This window comes from Prosopis cineraria, unplaced genomic scaffold (genome assembly GCF_029017545.1).
Source record: "Prosopis cineraria cultivar Desert tree isolate PC_DT_omini unplaced genomic scaffold, ASM2901754v1 PC4, whole genome shotgun sequence".
Lineage (NCBI taxonomy): Eukaryota > Viridiplantae > Streptophyta > Magnoliopsida > Fabales > Fabaceae > Prosopis > Prosopis cineraria.
The window spans coordinates 35,069,601-35,082,342 of record NW_026555335.1 but is presented as its reverse complement, the minus strand read 5'-3'; the positions used below and the strand labels follow the sequence as shown (position 1 = coordinate 35,082,342).

Sequence of the window (12,742 nt, the reverse complement as noted above, 5' to 3'; positions counted from 1 at the left end):
GCTCATAAGAGAACATCTATATATGTTGAGGCACAAAATCTGGACCTTCTCACTTCGACCACTCATTTTTATAACTATTATATATTGGCCTTGATCCAAGTGCATGAAATCAAAGAACGTGCATGGTCTGGTGATGGAGGGACTCATTAGGTGTCGAGTTGTAATTCAGGTCACAGATTCCGCATCTGCCGACCACAAATGTTATCAGAGCCAGTGTTGTTCGAGGACTGAACACGTAGCTATTGTAGCCCCATGGCTTTAATATTATATATGATGAAGAGTGGTGGTATCTTTGTACGTGTGTCTGTAAAGTTTACCAAAAGTTATAATAATGTGAGAAGAGAGAAAGCTGAGGAGATGCCCTAACAGACATGTGGCGTGTCTGGGATGTGGCAGAACAAGGTGCATGGGGGGTTATTATTTATTTATTGGTATAGATCGCATTTTCCCTTTGTGATTGCGTGACACGTTGGTTTCCATGCACTCCGGAATCCTTCAATGTTTCTTGCTGGGTAGGCGGTTAACAGTACTCTACATTTTACACGTCTCAGCTACCTAAGCTAGGTATTAATTAATTCCGTCATATTTGTACTCCTCGTATTTAATTAGCTTATAATATATTATTTAAAAACATTAATTTTCTGTTGTCTTCGAAAAAATACGTGCGGAGAAAGTGGAAACCAATATAATACCCTTCAAGTTCAATTCAACGATTTCTCTCAATGATTTTCATACTTCAAGATCATTCATTTGATCTTAACTTTTTCAAGGCAATCAAAGATGTTTTATATATGATTGCAAATAACTCAAGTGACTCATCAATCATTTAGATTCCGAGACATCTTTCAACTAAAGAACTTGCCCAGATGGTGCCTCAACCAAAATTGCACAGAGCCATCAATGCATTAATGAGAGACGTATCCTAGATCTCTCTTGAAAAATTCTATCAGTTAGTTTTATCTGTATACTCTTACCCTTTGCTAAGTACAAGATATTTTTAACTAAATTGCACTCTTTATAAATTAATTAATAGGCTCTAAATTTATAATGTCATTTTATGTTTGTTCTTATTTAAAGATAAATAGTTGAGTGGTGTATTTATTAGGATTATTTTTTTAAAAAAATTGTTAATTGCGTTTTGAAAAACTAAAGATATTTTATATGTTTGAACATTATTTAATGATAGAAAAAATTTTTTATATTTTTAAATGGATGAAGTATATAAATAAAAAAAATGAGTTGTTATTATGTAATTTGTATACAACTATACATGTACGTATATATGTAGAGAATGAGAACAAGGTGCCATTTTTCTTTCACTTGCACGAAGCTTAGTAGCTCTAATATTAATCAATTAAATTTTTTTGGGATTGAACACAAGTGTAATCCTATTCTAGGCATAATCAGGCATTAAATAATTACCTTTTCTAGTAGGAATTTGTAAGGGATTAGCTCTTTTGTTTAGACCCAACTTTCATTGGTAATACTAATCAATTAAAATTAATTGTTCATCGAAGGACAAGAGCCTAGAGATATTTAAATTCTTTTGAAAAATTATTAATATATCCAAATGAATGTGAAAAAATGATTGATTGCGGAGATTTAGGCTGAGAATGCGGAAACTCTTTAAAAGGATTTTTTTAAAAAAAAAAGGTGCAAAGATCCTCTAGAATCTACATTTACAGCAAAAAATTTGGAGTAAAAATTAATACAAAAACTGAAGTTATATCGATTTTTCCTACACTTTTATTTTTTTAAATATATAAGAACTTTATCATAAATAAACATTTTTGGATAAATTTATATATAAGGGTCTATTTTAAAAATATATTTTTCTTATAATTATTTTTTTTTGGTATATTCTTGTCTTGATTTTTCCCCTCTAAAAAACGAATTTTATATACTATTTTGCAGGTGACATATAAAAATCCGAGGCCTGCTGTTCTAACTAATGTATATAACTATATATATTGTTGGCCGGCAAAAAGATCTCCATCAGATGGATCGTGGAAATCTATAGAATAGTCGTATGCACATATATATAAATTAATTTTTTAAGTAAACAAAAGCAGTTCAAAAATAATACACTGATAAAGAAGTATATACGCAGACACAGTTGATCAAAGTCCAAGAGAAAGAAGAACCTGCGCATGTGAAAAAGCTCTGAAAGAGACGACTAACTAATATCGTAGTCTTATGCGCTATGTTAGGTGTTCCATAAGTAAAAAAATAATTAAATTAATTAACTGCTCTGCTCGAACTCAATTAATAACTGAGGAATAACAGTATTGTAGGGTTTATGTTTCAAAGGCTTGTCATGCAAGTAATTGAACATGGATCATGGGTCAACGGACTCTGTGGGTTTGGTCGTACTAGGTTGCATTTTGGTGCATGCATGCAAAACCAGCATATATAAATTAAATGTCGACATCTCCCTCTTCGTTGTCTTTCTTTGTCTCTTAATGAATTTCTTTCTTCTTCCTTTTGGCAGAAAATAAAACATATGAATCAGAGAGATCTAGGAAAACGTTCAGGGGCATATTATATTGGTTTGGTTTTGACGAAACCATAAGAAATTCGTACGTTGCAGTCATGCTATATTGCGTTTGAGGAAATACGACCATAGTTTCAACTTTCATGTCTAGGTACAAAGAACGGGACCAGGTCACACGACCACAAAGCCGTCTGTGCAGTATTACTTTATTTTCATACTCTATTACTTTGACATTAACAAACCACAAGAAATCACATACGAATTTCATTTACTAGCCCACCTCAGCAGACAGGGTTATTTCGTGGACGTTAATGATGGGTAAGAAGCTTAATTTTATTATATGTTATTACTTTGTTACAATCCTATAATGAGGTATATACTTGACATGATTGTCACAAAAAATATCTCTTGATTTATACATTGCTTCAAGAATATGATGCCATCGAACTCTTGTTAAAGGGATTGCTTGAGTGGTGTATTATTAAACAGCCTTTTTTAAAAAAATATAAAGTTCATAGTATAATAAAAGAGGAAAGAGAAAAACTAAATAAAAAAAATCTAGGGAATCTATGGATTTTTCCGTACTTGTATGTGAGTTGGATTTTTTGGAAATTAGGTCATATGTCTTTAAATTGAAAATAAAAGAGTAATTATGAAAGTATTTATAGATCATCAATTGATAAAATGTTTATATTGACAATAACAATTATGATCTTTTAAATCATCGGTGAATTTTTTATCAACTAAATCAACCTTTTATATTATAAGCCATAAGAGTATAGGTTGAATGGGTCGCTGTTCGTACGTCGGCACGACGCTGCTGGATTTGTGAACTGTACAATTTGGAGCAGCTTGTTTTGCGGTGCTCAATCTTTTTTTTTTTTTTTCAGTGGGTATCATTCTAGATGGGACCCCCCATAAAAAAAAATTCCGTCTTTTCTTAGCTACAATGAATGTATAATCATCAAATAAAAATTGAACATTTTTGCTTCGTTTTTCCTTTTCAGATACAAATGTTTTTTGGTCTGAAATACAAATACGAATGTCTAATAATTTAAATCATTTGCAAATACCGAGAGAGGTTAATTCTAGTGAATAATGAGATTGTAATCACTTAAACACGAAATTTCATGGTGGAGTTTGGATGAATACTAAAATGTTTTTAGAAAGGTTACTTTAAACTGAGCCTCACAAGCTACAATGCTCGAGACCCAATCAAATAATCATAATAAAAAAAATTAAAAGCCATAGGATGCATTTTATTTGATGATTGCTAATTAAGAACTTTTTAATTGTATTAGGGGACTTTTCATTTAGAGGAATTATAGCTTTTTAACTTGCTCTGGAGGATAAATGTGATAACTCAACTATAATTAAGGATGCACAATGGGGTTTTATAGCATATGATAGCATTTTAAATGGATTTTGATATCGTACACGTACATTTGATGAGAGTCATGTGAAAATACATTTATTTCAAAAGTTACGAATTCCCGTGTTCAAATAACATGAAACGAAACTAGTTGTTTGAATTTTCATTGTTGTATTTGTATATATAATTTTCTGAGTATAAAAAATTTGGAAATATATGAAATTTTTTTATTATATAAAATGTAATTATTTTTCTACCAGCATGTACGTGTATAATAAAATCATAGTATAAACATCTTAAATTTATAAATATTTTTCATATTTATAACTAACTGAAATTATAACAAGTTTAATATTGGTCTGTACTGGAAGTGGGAGAGCCCTTTAATTATTTGGCCAAAAAATAGTGAAAGGATAAATACAATCAATTTAGAAATTAATAGAAAATTAATATCAAAGGATATAAATATTAAACAAATAATGAAAAAAGAGACAAAATTGAGGCCGACATGCCTTAACAGTGGTAGCTTTTAGTTGACGGCCCTAAACAGCCCAATTATGGAAGCACTGCTCCGCCTTCCATTGCCAGAAGTTATTGTGCGCGTATTATTCACGCTAAAATTAGTTTTCTCTTATCATTTTTTTTTCACTTTTTTTAATTAAGAAATATTTTTATCATTTTATCAAAAATTTTAATAATAATTAGATTTCTTGAAACTCAAAAAATATGATCACATTTTACGACCAAGTTGTTATTTCCATATTCTGAAAAGATTTATTTATTATTCTCCCAAATAGAATAGTGGGGGAAACAATGGAAGCGAAGGGGAAGAGAGGGGGCACGAGTCCATAGGAAAGAGCCCACGTGGAGAGATTCGTTTGGTTGCGAACACGAACAAAGATCGCCCAATGGGTTCGCCATTCCTCTCTCCTCTCCTCTCAACATGGCTGCCTCCTCTGCCTCTCTAACCAGTCACCCATGGGTCATTTACTCTTCTTCATTTTTATCACTTCTAATTAATTCACTTCTCATCATCATTATTATTATCATTACACATCATTATCATATAAACTATCCCACTTCGAAGCTCCCTAATAAATGAGAGGTTACGGCTTCAATTTCAGTTGTAATTTTAAATAATTAGTTATGTCTTTTATAATTCAAAATAAAATATCATATAAATAAATAAAAAAAATATACCATCAATTTTTTTTTTATTACAAGTGAATGGATCAAAAATTGTATCCAAAGGAAAAAAGAAGAAGAAGTGTATATGGATTTAAAGAAAGAAGCATATATGGGTTTATTTTTATATCTTAATCTCATTTTTAATTAAATTATATATAATTAATTAAAGAATAAATTAAAATCAAAAAAATTGAGAAGATATGATACGAAGGTCGCAACTATGTCGGGGAAGCAAAGCGGAGGAAAAGCCCAAAAACAGTCCGTGAAGTGGTCCCCACAAGGTCGCAAGTGTGGAGCCTCCGCTTCTTTTCGAAACGTGGGACCCTTTCCTGAGCGTTATGGGACCTTCTGCTCGCAACTATAAATCCATGGCTCCACCCTCTGCTTCTCCCCCCCAACTCACTCCCTCACTCAATCAATCTCTCCTTCTTCTTCCTCCAACCTCTCTCACTCTCTCTGCTTTTCTCTTCCCAACGCACATACACACTCATAACACACTCATTCCTCTTCCCTTCCCTTTGGTATTGTAATATTGCCTTGATTTCATTTCAGTTTTTCATCATCTTTTTTCACGATGCTTGTTTTACGAGTTGGGTGCTTGTTTTGCAGAGAGATGACGCAGCAGAATATGGTGATCTCTGATGCCAAGTCCAGACTCAACTTGACCTTCACCGCCGCCGTCTCAAACTCGTTCAATTTCACCACCGCTCCTCACAAGCCCCCCGCCCCTCCCGGAGCCGGCGCCAGCGGCTTCATCTCCATTTCAAGGAACAAGTTCTTGAAGACCCTCGACATCAATGGAGCCGCCAAAGTCAACTCCTGGGTTGACTCCATGCGAGCCTCTTCCCCAACCCACCACTCCAATAATCATCTCACCGCCCCTGCTTTCGACCCAGAAGAAAATTCTTGGATCGTAAGCCTCTCTCTCTCTCTCTCTCTATCTCTATCTCTCAGGTCATCTTATGAATCTAACTGTATATGTTTGATCCAGCAGCTTCGTCACCCATCTGCATTAGATATGTTTGAGCAAATCATCGATGCTTCCAGAGGAAAGCAAATAGTCGTGTTTCTCGACTACGACGGTACGCTCTCGCCCATCATCGAAGACCCTGATCGTGCTTTCATGTCCGATGCGGTTCGTTCTCTCTTACCCACTCTTAATTAATCATTCAATTCAGCTCTCTTGAAATTCTGAATCTTACGTACGTGTTAAAAATAATTAACAGATGAGGAAGACGGTGAGAAACCTTGCGAGGTGCTTTCCGACAGCTATAGTCAGCGGCAGATGCAGAGACAAGGTGCATTTCAAAGTTTCCATTCCGTATCTTTTCATTTCACGTCTTCCATGTTTCAAGATTTATTTAGTTCGCATTGTGCTATGAAACACTACAGGTGTACAACTTTGTCCGTTTGGCAGAGTTGTATTATGCTGGAAGTCATGGGATGGATATCAAAGGCCCGACTAAAATCTCTAAATACAATAGAGTGAGTGTCGTATATATAATTAATGACATTTTTGTTTCTGTTTATCAGAAATAATTGTAGAGTTGACCGATTAACTATGCTCTGCAGGACAGCAAAGCGATCCTGTTTCAGCCTGCCTGTGAATTTTTACCCATGATAAACAAGGTTAGTGGTTTTTATTTATGATATATATCTACTTTTGCTTTACCATGAATAATATGAAGATGAGAAGATTTAATTCTTGGATCAACTCTCAGGTTTATCAACTGTTGCTTGAGAAAACAAGCTCAATTGCAGGAGCTAAGGTGGAGAACAACAAGTTCTGTGTATCTGTTCATTTTCGATGTGTTGAAGAAAAGGTACTATATATAAATATATATCCTTATCCTTCTGTTTTTCCTATTGTAAAATCTCACGTAACTATTCCTATAGTCTTGAGAAAGAAATTGCTCTGAAACAAGTGCTTTGTTTTGTGCACAGAAATGGAGCCAACTGGCAAACCAAGTCAGATCAGTGTTAAAGGAGTACCCCAAGCTTCGCCTCACTCAAGGAAGGAAGGTGGGCCCAGCTGGTTCCGTGTTTTATCATTCCTTTCTTCTATGTTCTCTGAGGGCATTTGATATATAGCAGAATTTAAGGTTATTAAGGAGATCCAAAGAAGGTTAAGTGAGGGATCGATGTCTCACTTTCAATACGATTTGTTTATTACAGGTACTAGAGATTCGTCCCCCGATTAAATGGGACAAAGGAGAGGCCTTGGAATTTTTGTTAGAGTCACTTGGTGAGTCCACGATGTTCAAAGTTTAACAACAACTAATATATAATAAACTGAAAGTAACCATAAATTTCATTTTTCACGTTGAGTTAAAATATGCATTAATATATTTTAATATATTTGAAGAATAGTATTTGTCAAGTAGAAAAAAGCCCAGAAAAGGAGGAAAAAACATAAAGGAAGACAGCTAGACCCTGTGGGGCAAGTTAATTTATTGAAGACTGCAATGAATAGCCATGAGCTTCATTATGCGTGTCAACTTTTTTGTTTTTCTTGTGGGCGTGTGTTACCAGTCAAAATATATAATAAATCCAAATATCTCCCCAGGATTTGCCAACTGTACCGACGTGTTCCCTGTTTACATTGGAGACGATCGATCCGATGAAGATGCATTCAAGGTATCCAATGATATTCCTTCTTTATTTACATCTAATCAATTTTCTTTTATTTTATACTCCACTCCTCTCCAAAAACTTCAAAAGGTTTAATTATAAATTAATTCTCCAATGTCGTACTGTGCAATAATCAGAAACTTAGAGCGAGAGGACAAGGCTATGGCATTCTTGTCTCCAAATTTCCTAAAGATACTAGTGCATCTTTCTCCTTACAAGAACCCGACGAGGTAAGTACAACTGTGACTTGATTTTTTCTCCGTAAATACAGCATGCCAGAATACACACACATGATACTTTATTTTACGAGCATCATACAATTTAGATAGCCTACTCCACCTAATTGTATTCTTACATGTATATGTTGGATTAATTTTAATATTTACATGCAGGTGATGGAATTTCTTCAGCGATTAGTGGAGTGGAAAAGAGTTTGTCTAGGAGCACGTTCGAGGGTGTAAATTAATGAATGACATGTACATCTCTACCCTGCAAAAATGAGCTGAGGGTAGGATATAGGACGCTTTGTAATTTTTTTTAAGCTAAGAGCAACAAGACAAACATGTAAGGATAAAGCAAAAGCCAGAGAAAGACATAAGTGTCTTTCTTAGTTTAGATGTAATCAGCTAGTCAAGTACAGGAATAATAATAAATAAAGATATATATTATGTAGCTTCTGAGATACTTAGTCTATACATCCCAAATCTTGATTCCTTAATTCAAGTTGCTGCTTTACATATAGCTCTCGCAACCTCGTTCATTTGTCACACATGCAATAATTAAACGTATATAAGCAAAAGAAGGCTGAGAAAATATGAGCGTGTGTAAGATATTGAGAAGATAAGATAGTGGAAACCATATATGATTGGGTATTTCGAGATTCAGGGTAACAAGAGGGTCCCTTGCATGATCAACTATATCTCTCTTACAAAGAGGACTTTGGCTTGGAGCTATATATATATATATATATATCATATCAAAGCTGACTCAAAAGTGGCAGTTTTGATCTCTTTTTTGTGCTCAAAGTCATCATTTAACCTTTTAATTATTACTTTGCATATATGAGACTCCTGAGTCCAGATGCATTACCCACCGTCTTAATTGAATTCCCTGTGTTATATATACGCTATATATGTGTGTGTGTGTGTGTCTATGTATGTATGTATGTACATACTAGCCTTTCTCCCATTGTTATAATCCTCGATCCAGTTTTTTTAATAATCCCTTCATGGATACTTAAATCCAAACGCAATATCCATGTACTTTAATATAAGCAGTTTTTTTAATATCTGTGTACTTAATTCCTAATAAGAGAATACCTTTGCTCAATCAATAATTATTGGTGCAATAAACAAAATATTATTTGAATTCTGGTTTTTGGAAACTAGAAACTAAGTTGGTAAGTTTTTTTAATATGAAAAATTTAGTTGAGTTAAATACCCAAAGCTTACCATAAATAGGGCATGTCTCTGAATTCAAAAAGTATTTATAGAAATAGAGACCTTCCCACCAAATAAATTCTCATATATATAGCAGATTTTGAATTAATGATCTTATAAATTATTAGGAGTTAAATCTTTACTAACATTTGTTGGCAATTACAACTAACTAAGTTAGGTTAGTTTATTAGGCAATATACACTCTATTCCAAAAGCTTTTCCATGTTTTGGTAAAGTGATGATCATGCATTGATAATTCTGAGCGGTAGGCATTAATAAACAGAGAACTACGGCACGCTCGTTTAAATTTTTTGTTGGAGAACAGGAACAGAGAAACAAAAGGGTTGGGATGATTCCATTATATACTTTAGTGTCCCACTTTCATATGAAAAAAATCAAAGGCGTGCTATATTTAAGTAGAATTGTGAGTTGGCACCATAACACGACACAACCCGACTCATATAAAATTTTGGCTTCACAAATCATGTGAAATTGACCACATCAAATTAATATAGAGACACGCACACGCACGCAAAAAGCTTTGTGCTCCAAACACCCAGAAAAAAAAAACACACACACACACGCACGCACACACACACACACAAATTCTACATTGTCCCAAACCTCCCAGAATATTCTACTCTGAATCTACGCACTCAACGTTCTATAAATAGGCACGAAATTTATGATAATCTTTCCTCACACTCAACATATTTTAAGTGCGGCCGAATTACTGGCTCTAGTAACTCATGTATACTTATGTCCAATAATGTACCAGGTTGTTGAATGTAGGAGAGAAGTGAGATATGTATGTATGTATGTATGTGCGCGTATATATATATATATATATATATGTATGTATGTACATGTATGTTAATTAAAATAAGTTGATTGTTGGAAATGATTAAAATATTGGGAGGGACGTTAAAAAAAGGTGAAAGTTATATTATGAAGGGGTGGATTAGTGAAAGTGAAACTGAAGGAATTGAGGATGGTTGAAAGAGGAGTTGGAATGCACTTGGGAAGAGATGTTTGATGTGAACTTGTGAAGAATAAAACATTGATATTTCATATTTGGAGTAAAGACACCAACATGGCTCCAACCTTTGACAGCCCCTCTGATCATACATCGATGTTTGTGTCGGGCGTGGAAAGATGGAGTCCACTAGATACATTCACATTATCATTCTTTATTTTTTTTTATTGATTCATCCAATACATTTTAATAATTAATTACCTCAATTCAATTAAACTAACACCTGACATGTTTCAATTATTGGTGGGAATGATTAAAGTTTAACAAATGCCATTCAACTTCTGTTTATTTCTATATTATTTTATTCGCACACATACTTTCTCTATTGTCTTGTTTTGGCCTGTAGTCTTACTTATAAATCACACTATATAAATTTTCTATGCAAGTTTTTTCTTTTATTTATCCATTAAATATTAGTAAAAGAAAATATTATATACATATATACATACATTCTCATCATTTAAAAATATAAGACATTTTTAATTGAATTTTGATCTCAATAAATTAGTTAATTATCTACAAATTAATAATTTTTTTATATTTATCTTTATTTAATTGAGTATTTTACTTAAAAATAAATATAAAATAATTTATTTATTTATTAAGAGTTTTTTTAAAAAAACACATTAATTATATCTTAAAATACTAAAACTGTTTTATATTTTTTAACATCTAACATCTCAAGAAATGCTTTATAATTTTAAATGGATGAAGTAACAGGGACAAAGTGAAAAATGTATTGAATTTTTAGACAGGATTAATAAATTTTAAAGATTTTTTTTAATTTTAATAAAATATATTAAAAGTAACTTATAAATAAGATATAAGAAAAATATACATACATACATATACACACACAATTCACTTTTTTCAGCTAGTGTAACAAAAACAAAAAAGGTTAAAGAGTTCGCATCCATGTTACTGACAAGTAACATTGCTTTTGAAACTTATATACGAGTGTGTTCACTTTAGATCGTTCATATTATATATATAAACTGTTCTTGCACCCACCAACCCCAACCTGGATATGTATAATACTCTGCGGAAAAATTAACGATAACCCTTCTATGGGAACAGCACATTCTTTTTTCTATTTTTTGTTACTTTATAAGTTTATAGTACAACTAGATCCACAGACGGATTTAACATGTATGCATGGTTTATTACTTTATCATGAAACCAGCATGTGACATTCAATAATTTGTAAACTTACACTAAAAATTATTTCTTGGTTTTCCATTAAATTACACACACACATATGTGAGAGAAGCATACATTGGAAAGCAAAGCTGTGTTAGATTGGGTGCTCGAACACACGTGTTTGGTTGTTGGAAAGTGTGTGATGCAGAATTGTTAAATCAAGTGAAAAGAAAAATTACTTGGTTACCGATTGTGTATTTATGTGTTATGGCCGTATAGCAATTAAACAAATTACTGAAATGTGTATTTAATTAAATGGTTAATGGGTTGGTATTATTAATTTATTTATACAATCAGGTTCCTCCTTAGATTCACCTAATTAAATATTTTTCCTGGTGGAAGATGTTTGGTGGATCCAATGGTTAACTGTGCCAAACTCTTTCATTCACGAGCACCCCATACCATATCCCATCATTATCATGAGCCAACCAATAGTATATATGAGTCTCACATCACAAGCGTCATAAGATAAGTAAAATTTATAAGTTTAAGGATCGACCCTCTCATTCGGCATACTAATCTTTTAAAATAAACTCTATATTAAGACTTGTACTCATAACATAATTACATTAACTCATTCTAAATACACACACATTTCATCATTTTTTTATTATAAGACACTTTTAACTGAATTACTCTCTCCAAACTATAATATGAGGTATCTTATAGAAGCCTTACTTGATCCAAAATATAAAATATTGAATAATTTTTATAATTATTTTTTCAACTACACCTCTACTTTAATTATTACTCTTTTTGGAATGATACATTAGAATTTTAATTATAATTATAAAGGCACTTAGGATATTTAATGAGGATAAAATTAAGAAGATGTAAATTTTTTAAGAGATTAAGATTTCAACTAACATTTTTAAAAATTGTGAATTAGTTAGTAATGTCTTATATTTTGGTCAAGAAAGAGTACACCCCCAATGAATTAATCTTTAAATTACATATTTTTTATATATTTATCTTTATTTAATAGAACATCGTCTCAATTAAAAATTTTTATTAATTACACACCTAAGATATCTTTGAAAAAAACTTTACTAATTGTACATTAAAAGATTCAAAATGTTATATATTTTTTAATATAATATTTAAAAAAATGTCTTATAATATTAAATGGAAGAGTTTATAAACACTTTAGACTCACGCATACAAATTTGCGCGCGCGCGTATGTGAACATAGAGTGGCATGTGTTGGGTGATACATAAGATTTTCATCTGTGCAGTGAATTGGAAGGTCGTAAAGCGAATCACGTTAAACTAAGAATTTTGGAAAGAGCGTGCATATGTATAATATCTAGCTAATTTAGCTAAGATAGATTTATAAATATTAATAGCTAAAGAAAAAGAAAAAAAATGTATGGAAGGGTGGG

The 12,742-nt window shown here is 32.4% G+C and overlaps 1 protein-coding gene across 2 annotated transcripts; it reads left to right on the top strand.

The window, feature by feature from the left end:
- The first annotated feature begins 5,438 nt into the window (after positions 1–5,438).
- Positions 5,439–8,403, top strand: LOC129309509 (probable trehalose-phosphate phosphatase J). Of its 2 annotated transcripts, none has more exons than XM_054951111.1 (12): positions 5,439–5,575; positions 5,664–5,967; positions 6,049–6,189; positions 6,281–6,352; positions 6,447–6,539; positions 6,627–6,683; positions 6,776–6,877; positions 6,999–7,076; positions 7,230–7,299; positions 7,621–7,691; positions 7,823–7,915; positions 8,078–8,403. In XM_054951111.1, the coding sequence occupies exons 2-12, from the start codon at positions 5,668–5,670 to the stop codon at positions 8,144–8,146; spliced, it is 1,146 nt and encodes a 381-aa protein (XP_054807086.1). In that variant the 5' UTR covers positions 5,439–5,575; positions 5,664–5,667; the 3' UTR covers positions 8,147–8,403. The 2 variants fall into 2 exon arrangements, with proteins under 2 accessions (XP_054807086.1, XP_054807085.1); XM_054951110.1 differs by having other exon boundaries at positions 6,046–6,189.
- Positions 8,404–12,742: the final 4,339 nt, after the last annotated feature.